This window comes from Rattus norvegicus, chromosome 7 (genome assembly GCF_036323735.1).
Source record: "Rattus norvegicus strain BN/NHsdMcwi chromosome 7, GRCr8, whole genome shotgun sequence".
NCBI classification, from domain to species: domain Eukaryota; kingdom Metazoa; phylum Chordata; class Mammalia; order Rodentia; family Muridae; genus Rattus; species Rattus norvegicus.
This window is the reverse complement of record NC_086025.1, coordinates 22,711,195-22,736,586: the sequence shown is the minus strand read 5'-3', so window position 1 is coordinate 22,736,586 and position 25,392 is coordinate 22,711,195. Positions and strand designations below refer to the sequence as shown.

Genomic DNA, 25,392 nt, shown 5'->3' with positions numbered 1-25,392 from the left:
TGGTAATGATCATAGGTGGTTGGCCTGTGGGGCAGGGTGTGTACCATCCTTTTCCATTCCTGGCGGACAGTGAGTTCTGCTCTTCTGCTGAACCGAGGCCGGCCAGGCAGGCTCTTCCAGGCTTCCTACAGCAGCTCTGCCCCAGGCGTCTTGGCTCCACGGCCCCTAAAGTGTGTGACCTCTTCAGGAGGGCTCTAGTTCTAACATTCACGACGTGAGAATCGAGTGTCTGCAGTTTATGCTCTACCAAGCCACAGGCCGGCCGTTGTGCAGTCCTGAGTCTCACGGGCCTGGTTCTGTCTTGTGCTCAGTGGCCGGCTCCTTGATCAGTGTTCGAGACTTCGTTTTCATGAGAGAAACCTGTTTGTATTGTTTCCTCTTCAGCCATAGACTCCTTGGGACTCCCTCCGTCTCCTGAGTGTGTTTGATCTGTGCCCAAGTCATTAGTAACAATGATTAACCAGTGACTAGTGGGGGATAGTGGTGGTGGTAGGTTTGTTTTTTTTGTTGTTGTTGTTTTGTTTTTTGGTTTTTTTGTAGACAAGGTTTCTCTGTACAGCCCTTTATGTCCTGGAACTCACTCTGTAGACCAGGCTAGCTTCAACACAGAGATCCACCTGCCTCTGCCTCCCAAATGCTGGTGTTAGACACATTCTGTTTCTAAGACTGAAGTGTTACTCTATAGTCTACACTGGCCTAGAACAAACTGAGAGGCTCAGCTGCCCTCCTAAGTATGGTTGTAGACATGCGCCCGTCTGATCGATTTTTATCAGTTGAAATTTTGAAATATCGTCTGTACTGTCTTGACTCATAGGATTAGTGATAGAACCAGAATTTTTCTTTTTTTTTCCAGGTCAGGGTTTGGGGACAATGAGATTCAAGTTCTCTGAATAAGAAGCCAGCAGACTTGCAGATAAAGCAAGGATTTGAGATGCTGGGGCCTGGCCTACAGTTTCTGGGGAATCACTCAGCTCTGTTTTCATACTGTGAAAATAGCTTCAGATGAAGTACAAATGAATTTGGCTATATGTCAGTAAAGTTCATTGACCAAAATGATGCCAGGCCGTGATGCCACAGTGCGCCCACACTGAGCATGCCCGGCTACAGTGTAGTAACCCAGTTCTGGCTGCAGCAGAGTCTGACTTTGTAGCAGATGCAGTCCTAAGCCCTAATGGCACCCTGTTCCCCACACAGATCAATGTTTATAATCCAAAGTAAACCACCAGTTCACTTCTTCATAAAGGAGGGAAGAATTTGTGTTGTGGTTTTGAATCCTGGACATGAGAAAGCAGCTTTTGTGCCCCTAGAGAACGTGTTCTCCTGGGTTGAAACTGCCTGGCTCCAGGTCAGAGTTACTGACGAGCTCACCAGGCGGTCTGAAGGACTAACTGTTCTCTCTTCTCACGCAGTTAAGCATGACTGGGAGAAAATGACAGAATCTGTGCAGAATCATATCGGCTCGCTGAACTGGGGCTACCGAGTAGCTCTCCGGGAGAAGAAGGTTGTCTATGAGAATGCTTACGGGAAATTCATTGGTCCTCACAAAATTATGGTAATTGTAAAGTTGCAGTCAATGGCCCTCCCCTGCCTTTTCAAAATAGCTTTCATTGGTGTTAGCAGAGAAAACCGTTTCAAATGTGTGGTTTTTTTTTTTTTTTTCCCTTTTTTTCGGGGCTGGGGACCGAACCCAGGGCCTTGCGCTTGCTAGGCAAGCACTCTACCACTGAGCTAAATCCCCAACCCCTCAAATGTGTTTTAAGAGATCAAATAAGGTGTAAAAATTAAGGCCACTGCAGCATGGATTGTCCGGTTTGGTCACTTCGATGCTATGCTTCGTGGGGCCTTCTGTGGAGCTGGAGAGTGTCACAGTCCTGGGCCAGATTCCCTGGATGTGAGGCTTGCTCTGTCACTTTGTAGTAGTATTGCTCAAGGCAGTCCTTCATCTGCTCAGCCTTTAGTTTCTCTTACTGTTAGGGGGACTGAGGGAGGCACTGTGTGGGTTGCCCTGTGCTAACCATAGGTTCTAAGGGATAGTCCTGCCTTGGGATTGACAGTGTTTCCTTTGCAGGCAACAAATAACAAAGGTAAAGAAAAAGTTTACTCAGCAGAGCGGTTCCTCATTGCCACCGGTGAAAGGCCGCGCTACCTGGGCATCCCTGGAGACAAAGAGTACTGCATCAGCAGGTGGGAGAAACAGGCCGCATGGCTGGCCCTCCGCCTGGTTCTTTAAACCCACCTGGTTCGTTTCCTGGATGTAGGAAAGAATTCTTGGCCACGATTATCCTTGGGGATTGAAAGGAAAAGGATCAGGGACTGAAATTTTTAAAGGTTACAAGGTACAGGCATTGGTCACGCTGCCAGGCAGCGTGAGCGCATTACCCTGGCAACATAAGGAAGTTAGAGTTACATTTCTCTTTGCACCTGAAATTAATTTATGTGTATTTATAAACCAGGTGGGTATTTTGTAACGTAAGTGTGGGCTACTGTACCAAAGTTTATTTTGTGCAGAACAAGGACCTTGTTCTTTTGTCAGCTCCAGGGGAGTGGAAACAAAGGGTTAACTCGTGGCTATGCATCTGCACGAGGCTTCTGAGGCTTCAGCCCCACTGCACGGCCCCACTACATGACAGTACCCCATAGAAGAGCCTTCTAAAACATGTCAAGAAAAAAGATTTTTCTCATCTAGGGATAACACTACCAGCACTGATTTTGAGGAGTCTTAAATGACAAAGTCATTAAGACACACAGACAGTCTCTGCTATTTTGGATGCTCTTTTTTGCCTGGGAGTTTTTGGATTCCTCCTTCTAGAATCTGACTCCCTAATCCCTGGTGCAGGGGCAGCTTGGCTGTCTCTGTCCCTATACCTGGGGTGTGTGGTCTGGCGTACTGTGTTTGGGCTGTTGTAACACAGTGATTAACTGGGAGCTTATGTGTAACAAACCGCCCACAGTTCCGGAGGTTCAGACATCGTAAGCTCGAGGAACTCATAGGTGGCATCTTCCTAGAGTGGAAAGGGTGGTGGTCTCTCTGTGGGGTTCTTGTATAGACTCTGGTCCTGTTCATGAGAGCCAGACTTTTTTATGCCCTAATCATCAACTAAAACCCTATTAAGAGTAATGCTTGCGGTAGAACACTGTGAGGAATTTTAATATTTGGACACACAGACGTTCAGACCTACCAGGGTCCCTTACCTGTGTTTTATCTTAGAAATAGGGTTTCCCTATGTTGCCTGGATGAACTTGAATCCCTGGGCTCAAGCGATCTTCCTGTTTCAGCCTGAGAAGCTGAGTCCACAAGCGTCTGTCACTGTGCCCAACAATTTAGGATTTTGGTGATGATAGGCTGGAGGGCACTGTACAGCCCAGGCAGGCCTCAAACTCACTGTGAGTCCATGATCCTCTGCTTTTCCCACCCATGTGCTGGGCTGGGACCATGCACCCCCTTATCCAGCTACCCTGACATACAGTTTTTTTTTGTTTTGTTTTTCCTTGTTTTTTGGTTTTTGAATCAGGGTCTTTCTATGTAGACCAGTCTGGCACCAAACTAAGACCCTCCTGCCTCTTTCTCTGAGGACAGGGATTAAAGGCACTCACCACGATGCCTGTTCATTTTTGGGGTTTCTTTTAAACTCAACCACAACAGTTTTGTTGAGTTAAACTTTGTATAATTACAAGGATTAAATTTTCAAAGCCTCCCCACCCCCCACTCTTGCTACTGGATGTTCCAGATTAGGAAGAAAACCTTTTCCACCCAGGAAGGCAACTGAGTGTAGGTCAGTGGGGTTGGGGTTTGCGGATGGGTCGTTTCCACACAGTACAAAATGGCCGTGGGATCTGATTGGTGCTAGAAGTTATGCCATTGGCTGTGTTTAGCATATTTAAAGACCAGTGGGGTATTGCCAACAAAGACCTAGTGTCTAAGACCTTTTAGAATTTTGTCACATGCACAGTGTCCTATCAAGTGTTTATATATTAAAGTTCTCATTCTTTGGAGGATACTCGCATCTTTATTCATACGTGAACGTTTCTTTTTCTTTTCTTCCCAGTGACGATCTTTTCTCCTTGCCTTACTGCCCGGGGAAGACCCTAGTGGTTGGCGCGTCCTATGTCGCCTTGGAATGTGCAGGATTCCTGGCTGGTATCGGCCTCGACGTCACTGTAATGGTGCGGTCCATTCTCCTTAGAGGATTTGACCAGGACATGGCCAACAAAATTGGTGAACACATGGAAGAGCATGGTATCAAGTTTATCAGGCAGTTCGTGCCGACGAAAGTAAGTGCGTTTGCTGTGCGGGGCTTGGGTTATGTTCTTGGTGAGAGGCAAAAGGACAGGATGGCGGTAGAAGCAGACAGACCTTTGAGCATTAGGGGCCGTCAGGAGCACCGTGCTGATGCACGCGCTGACTGCTGCCTCAGTGCCATTGCTGTGTCCACACCAGCGACCCCTTGCCTTGATGCATTGACAGCATCCGTTCATGGCAGGGCCCCTGGTCTACATCACTAGAACTCTGAATGCACACACCCATATACTAGACTCTCCCCTTCACCCCTCTGTGCTTGCTGCAGGAAAACAGTTTCCTTGGACACACTGCCATCACAGTCACTGTATAATCCCGCTGTCTTGGAAATAATTGTTCATGGGCTGGCTTCCCCACTCCATTTAATCTTTCCCATAAGGGATCTAAAATACAAGATACGAGCTATGTCTATGACTTCGTCACCATTACCTTATAAGAGTGGTGGCCCTGGGCTGGGGGCAGAGCTCAGTGGCAGAGCTCAGTGGCAGAGCGCATGTCTAACAAGCAGAAGCCTCTAGGTTCTGTCTACACTGGCACATGCATACATGCTACAAGGTCAAGTCCGTCGCTTAGCATCTTAGACCAGCAGTTTCTGCTCATATGGGTGAAATGGCTTGGTTTTGGCACAGTTTAGAAATGCTAGGCTGACTGTTTTGTGTGACTGACTCTCTAGTGCTGGCCTGGCAAGGAAGATACAGTTTTGGGATCAGACCTGCCAATACTGTCTGTCTGTTGCTGAATGACTTAGAGAGTTACTTAGCCTCTCCAAGCCTTCATCTCTTCTGTACATTGAGAATAATGGCGGCATCATTTTTTCACATATTTCCTGTGAGGTGCTAGCCAATGTCCCTGTGGAGCACAGCGTGGCTCTAACCGCCTGTCTGACCATAGTGTGAGAGCCGAGCTTTGGATTTCTTGGGAGTTACCAGTACTTCATCTCTGTACTTAAGTGGTTCTCAACCTGAGTCGTGACCCCTTTGAGGGCGCCAATGATCCTTTCACAAGGCCATCAGAAAGCACAGGCACTTACATTATGGATCATAGCAGCAGCAAAATTAGTTATGAGGTAGGAATAATTTTATGGTTGGGGGTTACAACATGAGGAACTGTGTTAAAGGGTCACAGCATGAAGAAGGTTGAGAACCACTGCTCTGGCTGGTTTCAGGGAACAGGCATAGCCCCCGTTTTCATTCCAGCTGTGATTAGGAGACAGCTGTGTGTTGTGCTGTGGGAAATATCTGCTTTTCTGACCTGAAACTCCTCCTGAGTAGTGTCTGCTTTAAAGGAGTGGTGGACTGTTGGAGCTGGTGCCCTTAGCCTGTAGGCTGTCACGAACACCTCTGTGCTCTAGGTCATCACGGACATCTGTGTGCTGTAGATTGCCAGGGGCATCTGCGTGTTGTAGGATGAGGGTGTTCTTTTTCCTGCTAATTCAGGAGGCTACTCACTCCTTTTCTGTATCTGCAGCAGCTGTTGAACTTGTACTTAAACATATCTTTCCCACTGTGAGTCTTAGGGCTCTCTGACTTACATTTAAGTCCTTGCTCACATACTTTACCATTTTGTCAGTGAAAGTGAACATTTGTAGTCAAAAAGGGATGCTCTGAAGTTGAGTAGCCGTGACTCCCATCGTATGCCCTGAGACAGCAGAGGGTGATGGGTCCGTCTTGGGGATGTTCTAGGATTGGTCCATTTTAGGGATTGTGCTATGACGGGTCCGCTATGTGTTCTCCGCTTTCTTCTCTGTTCAAGAATTATTTGAGCAGAAGCCCCTTAAGCAAGCAGTGTTAGCGAGGTCAATGGAAGTTGCTTCTCCAGTGTTGCTATTGGGGGAGATGAGGTAATAGCCTGTCAGTCCTCTGCTTCCGAGGATGAAGCATATGGAAATAGAAGAAACAGCTGATCCTCCTTGTCTGCTTCTTTGTTTCCTTTTGTAGATTGAACAGATTGAAGCAGGGACACCAGGCCGACTCAAGGTGACCGCTAAGTCCACAAACAGTGAGGAGACCATAGAAGACGAATTTAACACAGTAAGGAGTGGGCCCAGGTCGGGCTGGGCGTCAGTTACGTACTTGGGGTAACTTTCCTCTCTAAAATGATCCTGTTCTTTGCACAGATGTTCTAAGACATCTCAGTGACTCTGGTGTTAGCATTCATTTTCTCACAAGGATGGCTTGCTTCAACCCTCCTTTTGGTAACTTAATATCCTGTATGCCAAGTTTCACAGATAGGCAGAGGTTGCTAATGAGCTAGACTCGGCCCATGCGGTCCCTTTTCATCTTTCCAGACTGTCGCTTAGCACATAATTCAGCCATGGGCCATGCACTTTGTCCTTAGGTTTGTCTAACTTAACTTGGGCAGCAACTCCCTTTCTCGTAAGAAATGCCGAGAGATGTTTGCGTGTCTGTTCTAAAGACTGAAACAGGAAAGGTCTTAGCTTGCTTACACTCCTGACTTTTATTAATGAACGGTATTTCCCAAGCCCGTGTTAAGTAGTTTATGCAGTGGTTTTGCTAATACTTTATTATTTTTTTCAGGTGTTGCTTGCAGTAGGAAGAGATTCTTGTACAAGAACTATTGGCTTAGAGACCGTGGGCGTGAAGATCAATGAAAAGTAAGGGGACCACACGGCGCAGCTCCTCACCGCTTCCCTCGCTCTGCGGCGGCCCGGAGCTTTGCTGAGCATTTTGACCCCTATGCACTGTTGTGCTTTGTTAGTAACGGAGCGTTGCTCTTGAGGGAGGAAGGGTATGTGGTGTCACGTCACTAATCGCAGCAATTCACGGTTGCAGGACCGGGAAGATACCTGTCACGGATGAGGAGCAGACCAATGTGCCTTACATCTACGCCATTGGTGACATTCTGGAGGGGAAGCTGGAGCTGACCCCCGTGGCCATCCAGGCGGGGAGATTGCTGGCTCAGAGGCTGTATGGCGGCTCCACTGTCAAAGTGAGTTTTGTGTTGTCATCCTCTGTGACAGTGGTTTCTGTCGTCGTCTCTCTTAATTGCTTTTTTCTCCATTTGACACAGTGTGACTATGACAATGTCCCAACGACTGTGTTTACTCCTTTGGAGTATGGCTGCTGTGGCCTCTCTGAAGAAAAAGCTGTAGAGAAATTTGGGGAAGAAAATATTGAAGTAAGTTCTTTTCCTCCTTTTCACGTTGCCTTCTTCAAAGCATCAAGATGGTTTCAGATGTGCAGAAAAGTGCAATTAAGCAGATGAATGAGTCACGGGTGCTTGCGAGCTACCAGGCACTCACAACGATGGCTTCAACAGCCTCTCTGTAACAGTATAGCGTATGTCAGTGGCCACGGTAGGCAGAAGTTGCTAACAAGCTAAAGAGAAGCTGGGAATTGAACCCAGATCTTTTTTTTCCCCCCGGAGCTGGGGACCGAACCCAGGGCCTTGCGCTTGCTAGGCAAGCGCTCTACCACTGAGCTAAATCCCCATCCCCGAACCCAGATCTTTTAACTGACGAGCGTTGTCTCATATCTGTGGCCACGGTCATGATCCACTGTCCGCTTTTATAATTGGTTGTCTATCAAAAGTATCAAGCAGCCGGATGGTGTAAGAGCGCTTCAGTACAAGCTTAAGGACCTGAGTTCAGATCCGCGGCACTCACAGAGAACTTGGGTCTGCATGTATCGGGGGGGGGGGGGGGCAGCAGGCAGTATCCACCCGATGAATGCTGGGCCTTTGCTGGCCGATAGCTTCAACAAAGAATGGTGAGCTCCAGGCTCAGGGGAATAAGGCAGGGCGTGATAATAGTGCCCTATATAGTAATATACATTACACTATACATATAATAGTAGTCTTCTTTGATATCCTCATGGGACACACAGGCCTCCACAAATTTTACCTCTCCAACTTTTTTTTGTAAGTATTTTTATTTTAAGGTTATTGGTAACCAAGTCACGTTCACACAAAGACTGCATTTTCTTACTATGCTTTGCTGTTTTCCTTACAAAAGTAATATATTTGCACTGAAGAAGTTTTGCACGACCCAATTAAGGAAGTAGGAATCAACAACTCACAGATGCTGTTGTAATGTAGCCGTTTGGAAGGGTCCCCTAGTCTTTGTCTGGGTAATTCTATGATGTGTCGCCCTTTTATGTATCAGATCACTGATCTGGTTCCCCAGCGTACTCCGAGGCTAGTCCTTAGAGAAGGAGGCTCTCTTGTATGTCATGCCCAAGACACATCATCTGGCTCCCCTGTTCCTCCCTCTTCCCTCCTCCCTCCTGTGCTGTCCAGTGAGGTCCCTGGAGGAGGTTTCTGGAAGCAGGAAGCAGCATCAGCTAGGCGGTTGCTCGAGTTGTCCCTGCCAGCTCCCCGGCTTTTGTTTATAGCTATCATTACTCTGAGCGAGTGACGCTCACCCTCCCTGATGCTGTGACCCTTTAGTACAGTTCCTCAGGTTGTGGCGACCCCCAGACATAAAAGTATTGCAGTAATATTGAGAACCACTGATCTAAGCTAACCAGGTGGTCACCTTGTATTTTGTCCTTTTTTTGAAACATGAATATGTCTATTATGTCAATCGATCAGGCTGTCTTAGAACCCCCTATGTAGACCAGTATAGCCTCAAACTCAGATCCACCTGCTTCTGCTTCGGCTTCCCAAGTGCTGGCCTTAAAGGCCACGTGACCACTGTGCCCCACTGTGCCGGCTTGAATTCTTATATAAGACAGTAATCTCGTGGCTTCCTTGGTTTTTTGTTATATTACTTAAGGTTCACCAGTCATGTTGAAATAGGCAAGATTAGTCGGAGGGGACTGACAGCAAAGGTTTAGGTGTTTGCCTTTCGGCCAAGTCAGTTTGTTCTGCGAGCTTTAGTAACAGCGCTAGTTAGTATAGTACCTCCACCCGTACTGCTGGACAACATTGGCCTTGAGTCTGAACTGTGCTTGTGTCTTCCAGGTTTACCACAGTTTCTTCTGGCCATTGGAATGGACAGTTCCATCCCGGGATAACAACAAATGTTATGCAAAAGTCGTCTGTAACCTTAAAGACAACGTAAGTGCAGTGGTGGTCTTTGTGGAATCTGTACCTTTTGAGACAGCTCAGTTTGACCATGAGATATGTTAAGATTCCACCCATTGGCGTCCGCAGCCCCAGAGGCAGCATCTGAAGCAAGGGTCTGGGCTCCCCTGCCTGCTGTCCATTCATCTTTCCTGGTCCATGGCCTCACTGAAGGGAGTCAGGGGACTCTTAGAGCTTCTCTGGGTTGATGAGTGAAGAGCCGTGAAGTCCTAAGCTACCTAAAATAAAAAGAACCAAAAACAAGCCAAAACTTTGATCCTCTGTGGTTGGCCCTGAGGGACAGCTGTGGTGGGCAGAGCTCGGACTTGACTGGGCTCCAGATGGAGATGTAACCCACAGCTACACTGGTGACCAAGCCTGAGGGCAGACTCCTCCGCCTCCCAGCTATTCCAGACCCGGAGTGAGCGAGATAGAGTACATTTCATATTATATCCCAGAATACATGTGTGCATACACACGTACTCTCTTTCGGTATTGTCCCAGAAACTGAATTTTTCACATATTCAGCACCTGACCTTAGAAATCCCTTCAGGAAAAATATGAATAAAGCTGAAGCCTTGCGTCAAACCCCCAAGGAATGTGTTTAGATTTCTAAAATAGTCTTATGGTTTGTCTGTAACGAAGACAGACTTTATTTAAAAACTACTGTTTTACATGAGACAGATTTCTCTTTTCAGAATCCAGAGGGTTTCAGGTCATGGCCTTGGATGCAGAGGTCATCACTGACGTAGACATTTAGTAAATGAATAGACTAGGTTAACCCCTAATGAACCACGCACTGACATAGGGACCAATTGCGTGTCACTTTCTCTTATCTTCAGACGTGAAGTTTTATTAAAGCATGATATATCTGAGTGTCATCTGACTTGACAGTGACTGAGCGTCCTTGGTTTTAAACAGAGCTTAACGCTCCACGTGTGACACATGTAAATACACACTCACACCCAGAAGCGCTTACTGCTCACCGCTCAGGTCAGTGAGCCCCAGCCTTTCCTGGGTGAGAGATCAGCAGTGCAGGTACAGTTCATAGCGGCTCTGTTCCCTGGACACGCGCTCGTCACCGTTCAGCATCTCCGTTAATCAGTGCTGAGATAGCGCGACTGTGACCACTGATGATTCCTATCTGCTTGTCCTGCCCGTGCTGTGGCCGAGTACACTGATAGGGTGCAGTCTTTCGAGTAGCAGAGCTGTTAGATGCCAGCCGTGTGGCAGCCACGTCAATGACGTCACTCCCTCCTCCTGTGCTTTCACTGTCTTACGTTCTGTCCCTTCCTACCTCTTCAGAACTGGGTGTCTCTCGCCTGCTCATGTGTTTATCTATGTCTAAACATTATGCCATGCTTTGGGACTTAATTAAAGGAGTCCTCCTTGGTCAATGGAGCCTGGCACCTTTTACAATTAATGCCATTTTTTGAGAATGAAGCTCAGTGGTAGAAGAGTTGTTTAGTTTGCTCACAGCCCTGGGTTCAATCCCTGGGACTGCACGAATAAGACCTGATTAGATTTCTTATGCTCTCCTATGTTATGATATGCAGACCTAGGGGATTTTCAATGTTTTTATAGCACATGGGTGCACCTTATTCACACCCAAACCCCCAGGTGTCTGACGTAGGTTATGTAACAATACTGACCGCAATACTGACTGCTTCTAAATATTTATACGCAACTATTTTTTTATAGTTTCTTGTTTTCATTTCACATGCATCGATGTTTTGCCTGCATTTATGTCTATGTGAGGATGTCAGATTCTCTGGTACTGAAGCTACAGGAAGTTGTGAGCTGCCATGTGGCCACTGGGAATTGAGCCTAGGTCCTCTGGAAGAGCAGCCAGGGCTCTTAACCACTGAGCTGCCTCTCCAGCCCCAGAGGTTCCCGTTTCACACACCTATTTTTTTTCTTTATGGTTTTTATTTATCCTTTGACTGTTTCTAAGGAAGTCTCTGCACGTTGGCTGGCAGCCCATGACCTGCATTGCTCGTTTATTCCAAGCAGAGCGACTGGTCTAGTCTGTCAGCTCTGAAAATGTACCCACGGAACTGTGAGACATGAGATTTCTCTTCCTGGCAGAGATAATCTGGGCTTGGCATTTCGATTTTCTCCACACCAGTAATTCCCACACAGGTACTTCAGACCCCAGGATTTCCCTTTTCGTGCCTGTGGAAGGGTCTGGACGGTACCTGAGTTGCACTTCCTGTGCCCAGAATGTCAGCTAAATGATCTTGAAGTTGAGTGACTTCCCTTAAGCCTCAGTCACCACAGAAAATAGTCAGGCTCTGAGAGGACCTGAGACACTGCCCTCTGCTAGAGTTGTCTGGAATGGCCGTGCGGCTAAGGAGCTGCAGACACTGCACTTTCCCTTAAGTTCGTGTGTTCTTCTCGGCTTCTTGTTCTTATGACAGACTCATCACTTCTGCAGCACACAGTGGGGCTTTCACAGCCCATGGTCTGTGGAAGTCCCAGGGCTGTGGGGAGAGACTGGAGAGACCAGCTTACCCAGATCCCTCTCTCTTGCATCGTAGGAACGTGTCGTGGGCTTCCACGTACTGGGTCCAAATGCTGGAGAGGTGACGCAGGGCTTTGCAGCCGCACTCAAGTGCGGGCTGACCAAGCAGCAGCTGGACAGCACCATTGGCATCCACCCGGTCTGTGCAGAGGTGAGTCACGGGCGGACACTTCCCAGCTCCACTGAAAAGGTCTGTTACTTTTATTACTGTTTGTCTTAAAGTGTTTCTGTGGTGAGTATTTACCTTCCATGGTAGTGGTTTGGGAAAGCCTCCAGGCGGGTGATAGGGTCAGCCTCGAGCTTGTGGGGATCCAAGAATGATGCTGGGAAGTGATGCGTCTAAACCACTGAGCAAAGGATGGTGAAACTGGAAACGGCCTGCTCTGGGCCTCTGGGTGCCAGTGTCAGTGCTCGCTGGCTGTCCGCATTATCCAGGCCTGAGCACTGTTACCATAGCCTAGAGTGGCAGGAAGGACCGGTGTGAGTTAATAATCTGTGTGCCGTAGCCACATAGGAGGGGCCTGTGCTTGTGTGTGTGTGTGTGTGTGTGTGTGTGTGTGTGTGTATGTGTGTGTGAGAGAGAGAGAGAAAGAGAGAGAGAGAGAGAGAGAGCGTGTGCATTCTCACAGGATCCTATTCTGCAGTTCATAACTGGTTGGTTTCTGTTTCCACTTGTGTTGAACATGTCAGCTTTCAGAAGACACAGGAAGGAAGGGGGTTGAGGAAATGGCTCATGGGTAAAGTGTTTTTTGCACAGAAGAGGACGAAGCACTCTGGTGTAGTGGCATGACTGTAATCCCATTATGGTGCGGGGCGGGGGTCAAAGGGTCAGGGAAAGAAGATAGATGGATACCGGAAGCAGGGTCAGTGAGAGACTCAAAATGTAAGGTAGAGATCAACAGAAGAAAACACCAGAGGTTTCGTGACCCCGGCCTCCACATAACCATGAGTATATACACATGCGTGTGCTTGAGCACACACACACATGACACGCGAAAGGCTTGAGTGTCAGACGGTAGAGTGCCTGCCTCAGCATGCAGAGAGCTGAGTTTAATCCCACGCCACACAAACTGCGCCCGGTAGATACACCTGTGATCCCAGTACCGAGGTGGAGGCAGGACGATTAGAGAAGTTCCGAGCCTTGCAGCCAGTGTGATTTGCACACAGCATGGGCTGCAGACCCCTATTCTAAGCACAGCCACAGCCGTGGGAAAGCCCTGCACTTTGCATTCTGTCACAGAGGTGATGGCCTCCTCCAGGTTGGCATGTGCTAACTTGATCGGAAACATGGAATACTAAGCCCTTCCTCCAGACAGGCATGGCAGAGAGGTAGTGGGACATGAGTCATAGAAGCCACCATTTTTGACATTTAAAAATGTCAAAATAAAAACTTTTATTTTGAAAAAACTACGAAGACTGAAGAGTCTACATTAATACAATTTTTTTTGTTTTTTGAAACAGGGTTTCTTTGAGTAGCCTTGGCTGTCTTGGACTTACTTTGTAGACCAGGCTGGCCTCAGACGCAGAGACTGCCTGCCTCCCGCCTCCCGAGTGCAGGGGTGAAGGCGTGTACACCGTGCCCTGCTCACATTCTTCGTCTTGGGTTATATTAGCTTGACAGTGCAGCGTCACAGACTGCCTCATGGGGACGGTGTCAGTGGGTTTTGTTTGTTTTAGAATATATTAATAGTGTCACAAATGTATAATGTCAGAAAGTGGAAACTAGACTGGCGGGATGGCTCAGCAGTTAAGAGTTCATACCCCTTTTGCAGAGAACAGAGTTCAGTCTCAAGCACACACATCGGGGTTCACAGCCCCCAGCAACCCTAGCTCCAGAGAAACTGAGGTGTCTGTGTACACTTGGCGTTTGGTCACAGGTGCACATAAATACTTTCTAAGGTGATAAAAGCCAATAATAAGATCTTGAAAAGAAACAACAGAAATGTTTCTTCTCCCCGTTCTGGCCACCCTTTCCCCACTCCGAGCATCTCCACCTCAGAAGCCTGGAAATGTCTCCGGACGGCTTCAGTACTGAGGGAAGGGAACTTGGAGGAGCACAGAGTGGAGACCCTGAAGACAAATTTGAGTTAGTGTTGGTAAGACCTCTGATGACTGACTACATGCTGGCCTACTGTGTGTGCCAGGCAGTGTGTTCTCCCTGTGTCAGCTTCTTTCCTGAGGAACCTGAGGGCAGCATCTCTTGGTGACAGACTAGGCCGTTGAGGACAAATTGCGAGGACTTGGCCCACGGTTGCCCAGCCTGAGTCATGATCTTACTCAGTGAAGTCTGGCACGTCTTAGCTTCTCAGTTTGGCTTGCAGCAAAGTTACCTAAGCTAGCACGGGAAGACCGCTCGCAGAGTGGGTAGGAGGGGGGTGTTTGAGACTGTGGCAGCTGAATCAGACTGGGTAGCTCTTTCTCCCCAGGGTCCTTCACACACAGAAGGTGCACTGGGCTGAAGGTTGCCTGGGTGTTTGCAGGAACCGACTAGGTTTTGTAAAACCACCTCAGGCTGCCTTTGTTGTTTTGCTTTGTGTCTTTGCCTGTGTGAGCTCTCCTTGATTAGAAATTAAAATGTTGGGAAATCGATGGGATAGAAGTAAAGGGGGTCAGAAACCCAAGCCACTTGACAGTTGTAGCTAATTGAAGATTGGCAGCTAATTTACATACCTGTCACATTCTCATGTCCCTCAGACGCTTTATTGAATTTCACAAACATCAATCCATTGATGGATTAGAAATAATGGTGACTTAGGAATGGGTCCTGAGCTAGTGTGAAGTGCTCCCAGGGCCATCTCAGCCCCGCCATCTGTTGCCCTGAGGCAGAGCACACGTTGAACTCGGTCCTGCTGCTGCTTAGAGGAACTTAGGAAACAGCATGGTCCGTTGTCCGCCTCACTGGAGCGGTGGCCGTGGACCCGGGCAGACCCCCAGCTGCGAGTTCATTTTAGGCAGTGCGACTTCCCTCTGGAATTTCTGTAGGAAACTCCACTCTTATTCTGACTGGAGGTCTCTGAGGATTCCCAGGACCTGGAGGGTCTCTGATACGTGGTTCCAGCTAGTCAACTTCACTTGTGAGGAGAAAAATCGAACACAGAAAGAGCCTCCAAAGCTTTCCCTTTAAAATGTCTACTGTCTTAAAGCACAGGCTGCATCCGGTAGGAGAAGGAAATTGGGGATTCCAAGCTGAGCCCAGCTTGAACTGCACAGTGAGACCTTGTCTCCAGAAAACAACACAGACAGTCTTAAAATGCATCAGGAGCTTTTGTTTTTGTTTTGTTTTTTAACGTTTAATACATTTGCATTCTCCAGAGAGGGTGGCAGCCTCGTGGGGCACCATGAGCCTGGGGCCAGACTGGACGGCCCCGGGCAGATGCTTTCGACAGCACCTGGACCAGGACCTGGCTCTGTGTGCTGCCCTCCAAGGTCGCTGTTTACAGATAAAAGCTTTTACAAACATTCTGAAGCAGGGGCAGGAGAGTGCAGCCATGACTTACCTTCCTCTTCTCACTAGGGAGCCATGGGTGCAAAACACAGATAACATCTTTTTGAAATTCCCCCACTTCTTCATGGGCTAGTTCTTATCCAAGCCTCATTCTGAATCTCTCTAAACCCCAAGAAACAAAAACCTGCGGGCTACAGGAGCCAAGAGTCTGTTTAAATATCCACCCTTGCCCATTCCTTTTCTGACATCATAAACACTGAGAAGAACTTGTCTGATGGTGTCTTCAGTCATACACATTACTGCTATTCTGACAGCTATTTTCAGTGTCCCACACTGTCGTGCGCCCCACCCCCAGACCCCATCGGTAACGCTGTCTCTTTTTAAACAAAAGAATCCCTTTTCAGAAACAGTTGGGCCGGCTCAAAGCATGTTAGCGTTCACTGTAGGGTGCTAATGAGCCTAGTGCGATTGGGTGGGAATGCTCTTTTCTGTGTAGTACAGAAGGGCCGAGTTCCGGTTTTACATCCTCACTGACAAAGGTGATCTCCCATTACAGTTCCTTGGTTTTGAATGTGAATTAGTCATATTTTAAAATCTGGCCCATAAGTCCTCAGGTCTGAAGATTTGCAATGCTCCTGCTGTGTTGTTACGGGAAAAGGCTGTGTCTGCCCAAGGCTAAGCTGGAACAAAGGCTCTTCTCGGGACTAGAAATCCCCTTTCTTCATTCAGAGGATGCTTGCCTGATTCCGGTGCTCTGGTCAATGTACATCAAGATGGCCTTGATTTCTTGCTCTTTTCTTCTTGTTTTACATAGTGGTGTTCATCTGTGAACACTGGTTATTTGGAAGGCTAAGATAGAAAGAAGTATTGCTATGAGCTTAAAATATATATTGGTTTCTTAGAACACTAACTTATCTATTTATGCATATATATATATATTTAGAACCAGTGAAAGTGTTATTTGGCAAAACCAAAGTTTGTTCCGAAGTGTCAGCAAAGACGTATGCAGTCTGTATCTGCTTCCTCTGGGCACCCTTCCACATACACTGTGGCCTGTGGTTAAGGAGACTCCGTCTGGCAGGGCAGGTGGAACCTCCTGGAAATGGTGTAAAGGTTCCCAGGCCCATGCTGACATTCGCTGTACTTAGAGGATGGAAACAGTCACTGTTGGTAGATGTAAACCTTTGTGGTAAAGTCATTAGGGAATGAATGGCCTGGTGAGCAAACCTTGGGACCGTTCCAAAAAATAACCGGGAGGGGTTCAGCAGCCACCGTGCCCTGTTGGCGGTAAAGTGTTATCTGAGGAGGAGGCTCCACTGAGTCATTCTGTGTGTGGCTCAGATTGCACACATCCTGTGTCCTTTGCCACTGACAAAATCTGCCCTGAGGATCTGACATCAGAGAGCTAAGGTGGAGCCCAGCAGGGCTTTCTGGCCATTGTCACGTTGCCTGTGGGTCAGGGAGAGGAGACTGCAGGGACTCACTGCATCTCAGCTCTGACCAGATAATGGAACAGATCAGGCACAGGAACCCTGTTGGGAAACCAAAGGGAGAGGGTCTGTGAGACCACAAGAAATGCTACAGAATGAGGTTGTCATTTGGTCCCCCAACTCCCCCATAGGACAGCAGGCGTCCTTTCCCCGGGCAGCAGTCCGGTGAGTTGGGTTAGCATTCAGTGTGGGAGAGCAAGGGTAGAGAGTGCCTCCAACCACCAGATGTTTGCACACAGGAAACAGCTCGTTTTAATGCAGTGCCTCCTGTTATCCTCTGGAGAACTAGAGGACATCTTCGGTTGGAATACTTGTTCTGTTTCTTTTACACGTCACCTAAGTCATTTTAATGCATGTGGCCCTATCTGTGAACTTGTTTGCCCAGGAGTTTGACATGCTCTGCCTTCCTCTTTCCTGCAGATATTTACAACGCTGTCGGTGACTAAGCGTTCTGGGGGAGACATCCTCCAGTCTGGCTGCTGAGGTTAAGCCCCAGTGTGGATGCTGTTGCCAAGACTACAGACCATTGCTTGCTTCCTTGTCCACACCCAGGTGAAGTTCAGGAAGGCTCTTGGGTTCTTGGCACCAATTCAAGGTGCTATCCTAAGGCCACCAGGTCCCTGGGATCTTGTGGGTAGGAGGTGGCAGGTAGAAGAAGGCTGCAGCATCGCACTGGGGTCACCATGACGGACTCAGACTGACATTCGGCAGAGCATCACGGTGCGTCCATGAAGTCACTAGCCTCAAGCCCAAGTGGTGGGCAGTGACAGAAAGCTGTCGATCTGTTGGGTTCAACCTTTCCCTGTAGACTGTTTTAGTCTCGCCTTCAAGCTATGTAATGTCAATTCTGTTTTTTCTTTTCTCCATGGGGTTAATGATACTAGAGGTAGGGAATGTTAGCAATCAGTTTTTGTCATGGCTGGACTATCCACAGCACGGTCGTTACTGTGTGGAAGGGGGTCAGATGGCTTATGAGAGCCAAACCAGTTTATCCTGAGAAAGACGAATTACCCTGTGGCTAAAATACACTGTTTTTACTAACCTGTGTAGCATTGTCTCCTTTAATAAGTTTAGGTCTTCTGTCCAAACTGAGAAAAACCATGGTCACTTTGGCAAATTTCCGGCAGTGTGTGTCCCTGCCGCTGCTTAGCAAGGGCGGCGGTGACTTGGCTAATCTACTCAGACTCCATTGCATGGCTCTTGGGTATCATGGAGTATTCCAGCATAGAGCCTGACCAGCAGTAAATGTCTCTCCTGGTACAGTTACTGTCTGCTGGTCTAAGTGCGCTGAGATGGTTCTCAATGGAGAATGCTTAATTTGCTTTTAACTTCTTGTTTTTGTGAGGTGGGTTTAGTTTTAAGCTTATGTCCCATAAGAACTCCATTCACAGGCAAGCAGCTCTTTCCGCACACAGCATATGCATCTTCTGAGGTAATGGCTTTATAAGGAAGCTGTTCATAACATAAGTTATTATTATTATTGAACACAGGTGGATGTGAAGGATTTTTTTTCATTGAAAAACCAAATGGTTTTTCTTTTTTCTGTTCAGTGAGCCCACAGAGACCCTGGCAGGACAGCATTGCTGCCAGCATTGCTGCTGGGGCTTTTCCAGTGTAGTTCTTGCTCCTAGGTCACGTGACAGTGAACACGATGCCTGAGGACCGCGCAGACAGGTTTCCCACCGCACAGCCGCCAGGCGTCCCGCCATGGTCTGGTAGCTCCTTTTCTTGTCCTCCCCTCTGCCCATCTCCACCTGCAGTACTGAGTGGCGTTTCCCAGTACCCTTTGGGGCCACCTCAGGGAACGGGTTTGCCTGGTATTCAGCCAGCGGCACCCACCCTGCCCCACGAGGCTCCCTCAGATCCGCCCCACATCCGTGTGTTGAAGAGGAGAAAAGACCAGGGAACCAAAGGAGTGGACTGTTGAGTTTTATTTATTTATTTTTTGTTTTTTTTTCTCCTAAGTCTGCCAGTCTCTGAGATCAGAACGACAGTGTAGGGTAGCCGCCTAATCATGTTGTGATTCTATTGGTGGGATGAAATGTTCCGCCCCCATGGAAGGAGTACACTTCGTCGTTTATGTTCTGTAATCGCACAATGTACTGTAACCCAAATTCCAATTCCATGTATTTTTATTACAGTTTTTCTGGAAAAAAAATGTGAACCAATAAAAGGTGTTGATCACATGTGTGCCTGACTGAGTGCTACTCTGGGCTTCTTTGACTGCAGAGGGCTGAGTCGGGCCCCTGGCTCTGTACTGAAGGCTGAAATCTGTCAAGTACCAGGCCTCTGTGGTCCTCTGCTATTGCCTGGGCTGAGGGTGTCCTTACAGGATGGTGGCTCTTCAGTTCTTACTGGTCCAGCCACACCATTAAGTCACCTTCTGGGTATCCCAGGAACGTGTGCATGGGGAGCTGGTCCCTCTTGCTCCCAGTGGAGCAAGATGTGAGGGTGTGCATTCTTCCTGTCCACCACGCTAAATATTCCCTCAGCCCCTGGAAAATGCAGCCTCTGTGATTTCAGTTCCATGTACAGCAATGCTGACGTCCTGTGCCCTGTGCCATATTAGCATCAGTCTTTAAGCAAAAGCCCCACTCTGTTAGTTCTTAGCAAGTGTTTTCCCAAAATATATTTGCTCTGTACCCTGAGCAACTGCAGGCTGCCATCAGAAACAGCTCCATGAATGGCCCTGAGGTACATGCCAGGCAGAGGGCTTGACACACACCAGCCGGCTTATCCTCAGTGCCCTGACAGAAAGAATGATGGTAGCTTGATCCCCAGCATGCTGGCAGGAGGTGGGAGTTGCTTTTTTTCAGGATTTCAGTCGGTTTTTGGTATGCCAAGTCAGAGGCCAGAGCCAGGCTGTGGCACCAAAACCCAGCCTCAGTTCCCTCGATGGACTAACTGACAGGCAGGTGTAACCTGAATTTTTTTTTAAAAACTTATTTTTAATGATGGTTCTTAAATGCTTTAACCTCCCTTTTAGCCTATCACCCACCAGGAGTAGTGGGGAAAAGAAAGGATACAGGGGCAACTCCTGTCTGTGTTTTCTGGAAATCAGCAGCTCGATCCACTCGCAAACACTTCAGGGATACACCACAGGCCAGTTCAGTAGAGTCGAGATAGCAAACACAATTCAGCAGCGAGGCCTCAGCCGTGGCTCAAGGAAGCAGCCAGAACACTCGACGCCCCCTCCCTCGTCAGTGTCCATCAAGTTCTGTTTATACCTTCTAAACATCACTGGTCTTGCCTCAGTATGTGTGTCTGTCTCAGTTGACATCACTGTCAATCAGCCCGAGTCTGTGGAAGCAGCAAGAAACTGCAGCACGCCACCAGAAGTTTTTTTATGCATCTTTCTCTATGGAGTCCCAACAAATGCAGCTCAACTATGCAATGTGAGGCGGACCAATACATGCGTGTTCTTAGCAAAGAATCCTTCATCGTATCCTTTCTTGTGCTTGCTTCAGCAGAACATCCTTTCTCCTGTGTCTGCTTCAATGAAGTATTCCCTCACAGTCCACCTTAGTCTTTTACTTATGTCCGCTTCAGAGAAACACTCCTTCACGTGTTTGCCCCAGCAAAACACCATCGAACCAACTTTCCAAATGACCCTTAAGTTTCCACTTCATAGCCCATCTTTGAGCGGGAGTGCTGTGAGGGAGGGTAAGCAGTCCAGGAGGACAGGAGCCCCATCTGAGGTACTGGTATACAGGGAGTACTCACAGCTGCTTGGGTTGAGAATCACACTTCCGCCTTACCCCAATCCCTGCCCTGGGTGTCTTAGTTCAGGTTTCGTTGCTGTGAACAGACACCATGACCAATGCAACTCTTATAAAGACAACATTTAATTGGGGCTGGCTTACAGGTTCAGGGGTTCAGTCCATTATCATCATGGCGGGGAACGTGCCAGTGTCCCGGCAGGCCTGGTGCTGGAAGAGCCTAGAATTCTGCATCTTGATCCAAAGGCAGCAAAAGGAGACTGTGACTGGATGCAGCTTGAGCCTAGGAAATTTCAAAACCCGCCTCCCCAGTGACACACTTCCTCCAAACTAGGCCACACCCACTTCAACAAGGCCACACCTCCAAATAGTGCCACTCTCTCTGAGCCTGTGGGAGTCATTTTCATTCATTCAAACCACCACACTGATTAACTGCTGGTTAGTGTTTACTGTCAACTGGACACAAACTAAAGTCATCTGGGGAGAGGGGACAACTGAGGAACTGTCCAGATCAGACTGTGGGTTTGTCAGTAGCTGGTGCCTGGGCAAATGATTGATGTTGGATGGCCCAGCCCACTGTGGATGGTGCCATCCCCTGGGCTGGTAGCTCTTGAACCAGATAGAGTAAACAAGTCAATAAGCAGCATTCCTATAAGGAGCTGGTTCTCAACTTTTTTTTTTAAGATTAATTTATTTTATGTATGTGAGTACATTGTCACTGTCTTCAGACAGACCAGAAAAGGGCGTTAGATTCCATTACAGGTGGTTGTGAGCCACCATGTGATTGCTGGGAATTGACCTCAGGACCTTGGAAGAGCAGTCAATACTCTTAACTGCTGAGCCATCTCTCCAGCCCAGTTTTCAACCTTCCTAAAGCTGTGACCCTGTAACATAGTTCCTCATGACCTCCAACCACAGGGTTATTTTGTTGCTACTTCATAATGAAATTTTGCACTGTTGTGAATCATATTGCAAATGTCTGATATGGGTCTCAACCTACAGGTTGAGAACTACTGCTCTATCTATGGTTTCTGCTTCAGTTCCGGTCTGTAGGGCCCTGGGCTGACTTCTCTCAGTAACGGATTATTACAAGTTGAAGTAAACCTTTTCTCCCCAAGTTACTTTTAGTCAGCATTTTATCACAGTAACAAAAGAGCAAACTGACAGGCAGCCAAGGGAGCCTAGGTTTGAACCTCACCTCTGCCTACTGGTGTGGACCATGGCTGTTGGAGATGCTGCTTAATGCCATTGTGCCTCAGGTCTCCCATCTGTGAAATGGGAGCTCGCACTTTGCAAGCTAGCGGACAGATCCATCTTGTGTTCAGTGATAAGTCGGAAGCTGAAAGACCGAATTTTGTACCAGGGCCTCCCACTCTTAGCTTATCCTCCACGGGGGCCTTTCATAGATGCTTGAACTTGGCCTTACTTCCCACCAGCTCACACCGGGACTCCAGGTTCATATAGGAATTTTACCCTTTCTTTGGACTGAAAAAGCACACCGTGACATACTGTAGACTAGTGCTCCTTTCCGGCGTTTCCACGGCAACCGCCCCCTTTCCACTTTCCTGCCTCTCTTGCTGATTTAGACTGCCTATGGCAATCCATCCAACAGCACTTCACAGTTAACTGCATAACAACCCAATACGTGCCACAGCGTGCCTACTCCTGTAATCCTCAGGAGATCCAGGAGGGCTCAGCGGGGGTCTGCCAGTGAGGGGGAGAAAGTGGCTATCGGGGTTCTTAGTCACCCACGAGCATCCTTAGTGTTGCTAAGATAGTGACAGCAGGGTCATTCCAACCACTAAGTACCACGAACAAAAGCCCAGCATTTGCTAAAACCCTAATTAAAAAAAAAAATGCTCCCCCAGGTGAAGGCACAAACCCGACGTAAAGACGAACAATGGCTTTCTCTTTCAATGCCTACATAGTAGGATCTCAGCCTTGAGCCGGTTGGATCTGGTTCCCATACAACCTAAAGACAAGCTCCTTTTACTATGGAGCAGTTTGGGGTGCCGGAAGACGGCAGTTGAGGAATACACACGCGCAGGAGTGTGAAGACTTTCGTGTAGGCCTGAGGGGCCGTGGGGAGAAGCATTATGCATGGGAACCTGGAGGCACTCAGTTGGTCACAAGCTGGGGCTCACAGGCCTGCCTGTGGCACAGGCGACTCCTGAGCCTGAGAAGGCCTGCCCTCTGGTGTCTTCCCTAGGAACAACATGTTGGCGTCTACCAGACCACCATGGTGTTTTATAAGGACAGACACGCGAATGAGCCACGAATCACTAGTCCATGATTGGATGGCTTGGTAGTGAGAACTGAGCCCTCATCCCTGTACCCCCAGCCATCTCTGAAAGACCCTACCAAGGGATAGGCAAGATGGCTCAGTTGGTAAACGCACCTGCCACAAGCCTGCTGACTCCAGGAGGGAAGGAGAGAACTAACTACCTCAAGCTGTTCTCTGAACCCCTTCACACACGTACCTCTCCTCCCCCTGCACACACACAAAATAATTACTAAAAATGCAAATGTCCCCCACTCTGTTACTTTTACCCCACTAACATATATGCATACTTGTATACGTACACATAAACACTTATATTTGTATAGTGATATTATGTGTTTGTGCTTACACACATACATGCACACACACACACTGCATGCAAGTGGGTGTGCGTTTGTGAATTCTGGCCCACACATACTGTCTTAGGGTTTTGCTGCTGTGAACAGACACCATGATCAAGGCAACTCTTATAAGGACAACATTTAATTGGGGTCGACTTACAGGTTTAGAGGTTCAGTCCATTATCATGAAGGTAGGAACATGGCAGCATCCAGGCAGGCATGGTGCAGGAGGAGCTGAGAGTTCTACATCTTCATCTGAAGGCTGCTAGGAGAAGACTGGCTTCCAGGCAGCTAGGATGAGGGTGTCAAGGCCACGCCCACAGTGACACACCCACTCCAGCAAGGCCACACCCACTCCAACAAGGCCACACCCACTCCAGCAAGGCCACACCTCCTAGTAGTGCCAGTCCCTGGGCTGAGCATCCCATGTGCCAGAGTGTATATGTGCCATGGCAAACACATGAAGGTCAGAGGACAATGCTGGGTAGTGGCTCTCACCTTCTACCTTGTTCGACAACAGGATTTCCTGTGACCTGCTACTCTGAGCACCAAGCTCACTGGCCCTTGAACTTCCTGATATTCTCCTGCCTCACCCCTTGCCACAGGAGTTCTGGAATTACGGGTGTGTACTATGATGCATGCCTAGTGTTTAAGTGGGTTCTAAGAATACATATCCTCACGCTTGCATGACAAGCATTTAACTACTGAGTCGTTTCCCCAGCCTGGGGACGAAATTCTGTCTGAGCTTCAGAGGTAACCATGTCCAACCGTGACAGCACATCCAGAGGTGGTCTCTCCGAGGTCACTGCTTCTGGAGCCACACGGGTGCGTGGATAACACGCCGCACTAGATTCCAGCTTTAGCTCTCTTAAAGGAGACCCTTTAGTACTCTCTAAACAGCTGGTCAGTTGTTTACTGTTTTCCAGAGTCTGTTGGGTGAGCCGTGAAAGGCCTCATTACATTACATAGGGGGGTTTCTGGAATTTTCCGTCTTCCCACCTCTGAGTGGAAAGCAATTCTGACCTGGCAGCTATTTTTGGAAAACACCAGCTTCCCTCAGAAAGGGTCCTCAGTGTAGAATGCCCCTGGCAAGCCAGTTGCTGGAGTCTGTGGGTGAAGCTATGAACTGTGCACCTCAGGCAGCTCCAGCTAGTTCTGTTTCCTTCTCTCTTCCTTCCCACTTCCTCTCTCCCAAGCCTTGTCGAACAGCCAGGGGTTTGTGTGCTTCCTTGGGACTGTTGGGCACAGGCCTGTGTGGTTGCCTCTCTAACACACTGTTCTGTCTCCACAGACCTGAGCTGCTGCCCCCCTCCCCAGCGCCCCACTCTGGCTGACACACACAACCTTCGCCTGTTCTCACACTGCCCCTCCCAGGAGGCCTCTGTCCTGCGTGAGAGATTGGCTTTCTGTGGGAGCTGTGGGTATCCTACCTGAGGTTTTGTTGGTTGCTGGTGTGTGGGGGGGTCTGTCCCTTCATTTGCCACACAAAAATCAATCTCGTGGGAGGTCCAAGCAGGGCTAATTGGGTACTTGCCCTGCCCACCTAGGTTACGAAGGAGCGGGGTACCCAGGCCACTGTGGCAGACCAGCCATTTCAGGCCACTGAGAAAAACACCACTGTTGTGACTCTTGTTGACTAACCTTCCATCCAAACCCTTCCACACTGGCTTTGGTGCTTCAGAAGAGTCTGGGCTTTGGTTCTCGATGTTTCCTTGGTCCATCCTGGCGTGACAGGCAAAGCTGTGATGTTCTAGTCTTCAGTACTGGCAGGGACAGTCTCGGCATCACATAGGATTCATCCTTTGTTACCTCAGCAGCCCTGGCTGAGGTGTGCCCCTTACCCAGGAGAACACTAAGACCCACAAAGGACAAGCCACTGGCTGGGGTCACCTAGCCTGTCAAAAGTCAAGCCAAGACTCAGGCACAGATCCAGCTTTCCTCCAGAGTAGGGTGACTTTGTCCTTATCCTGTGCCTCCCTTCTTTCTTCTCCTAAGCTATTGTCCCTTGCAGGGAGCTGAGACTTTCTAGGGTCCACTCTCCAATTAATCCAAACTGTAAACATCTCTCTCTCTCTCTCTCTCTCTCTCTCTCTCTCTCTCTCTCTCTCTCTCTCCCTCCCTCCCACTCCCTCTCCCTCTCTCCCTCTCCCTCTCCCTCCCTCCTTCTCCCTCCCACTCCCTCTCCCTCTCTCCCTCTCCCTCTCCCTCCCTCCTTCTCTCTCCCTCTCCCTCCCTCCTTCTCCCTCCCACTCCCTCTCCCTCTCTCCCTC

General features: G+C 48.5%; 1 protein-coding gene and 1 long non-coding RNA gene across 5 annotated transcripts in view; one reads left to right on the top strand and one right to left on the bottom strand.

Moving 5' to 3' along the window:
* Txnrd1 (thioredoxin reductase 1) overlaps positions 1–18,967 on the top strand; it is an 84,934-nt gene extending 65,967 nt beyond the window's left edge. For all 4 annotated transcript variants that reach the window (NM_001351984.1, NM_001351983.1, NM_001351981.1 and 1 more), the window contains 10 exons: positions 1,410–1,552; positions 2,069–2,184; positions 4,047–4,272; positions 6,235–6,327; positions 6,835–6,911; positions 7,090–7,246; positions 7,328–7,435; positions 9,221–9,316; positions 11,863–11,997; positions 17,202–18,967. In NM_001351984.1, the coding sequence (NP_001338913.1) occupies positions 1,410–1,552; positions 2,069–2,184; positions 4,047–4,272; positions 6,235–6,327; positions 6,835–6,911; positions 7,090–7,246; positions 7,328–7,435; positions 9,221–9,316; positions 11,863–11,997; positions 17,202–17,270 (1,220 nt within the window). In that variant the 3' untranslated portion in view covers positions 17,271–18,967. The remainder of the gene's footprint in view (positions 1–1,409; positions 1,553–2,068; positions 2,185–4,046; positions 4,273–6,234; positions 6,328–6,834; positions 6,912–7,089; positions 7,247–7,327; positions 7,436–9,220; positions 9,317–11,862; positions 11,998–17,201) is intronic.
* On the bottom strand, positions 15,110–25,014 carry LOC134479652 (uncharacterized). Its single transcript, XR_010053201.1, has 2 exons — positions 23,283–25,014; positions 15,110–16,140 (listed from the first exon to the last, which is right to left on the bottom strand). It is a non-coding gene; the product is annotated as an uncharacterized LOC134479652 (long non-coding RNA).
* Positions 25,015–25,392: the final 378 nt, after the last annotated feature.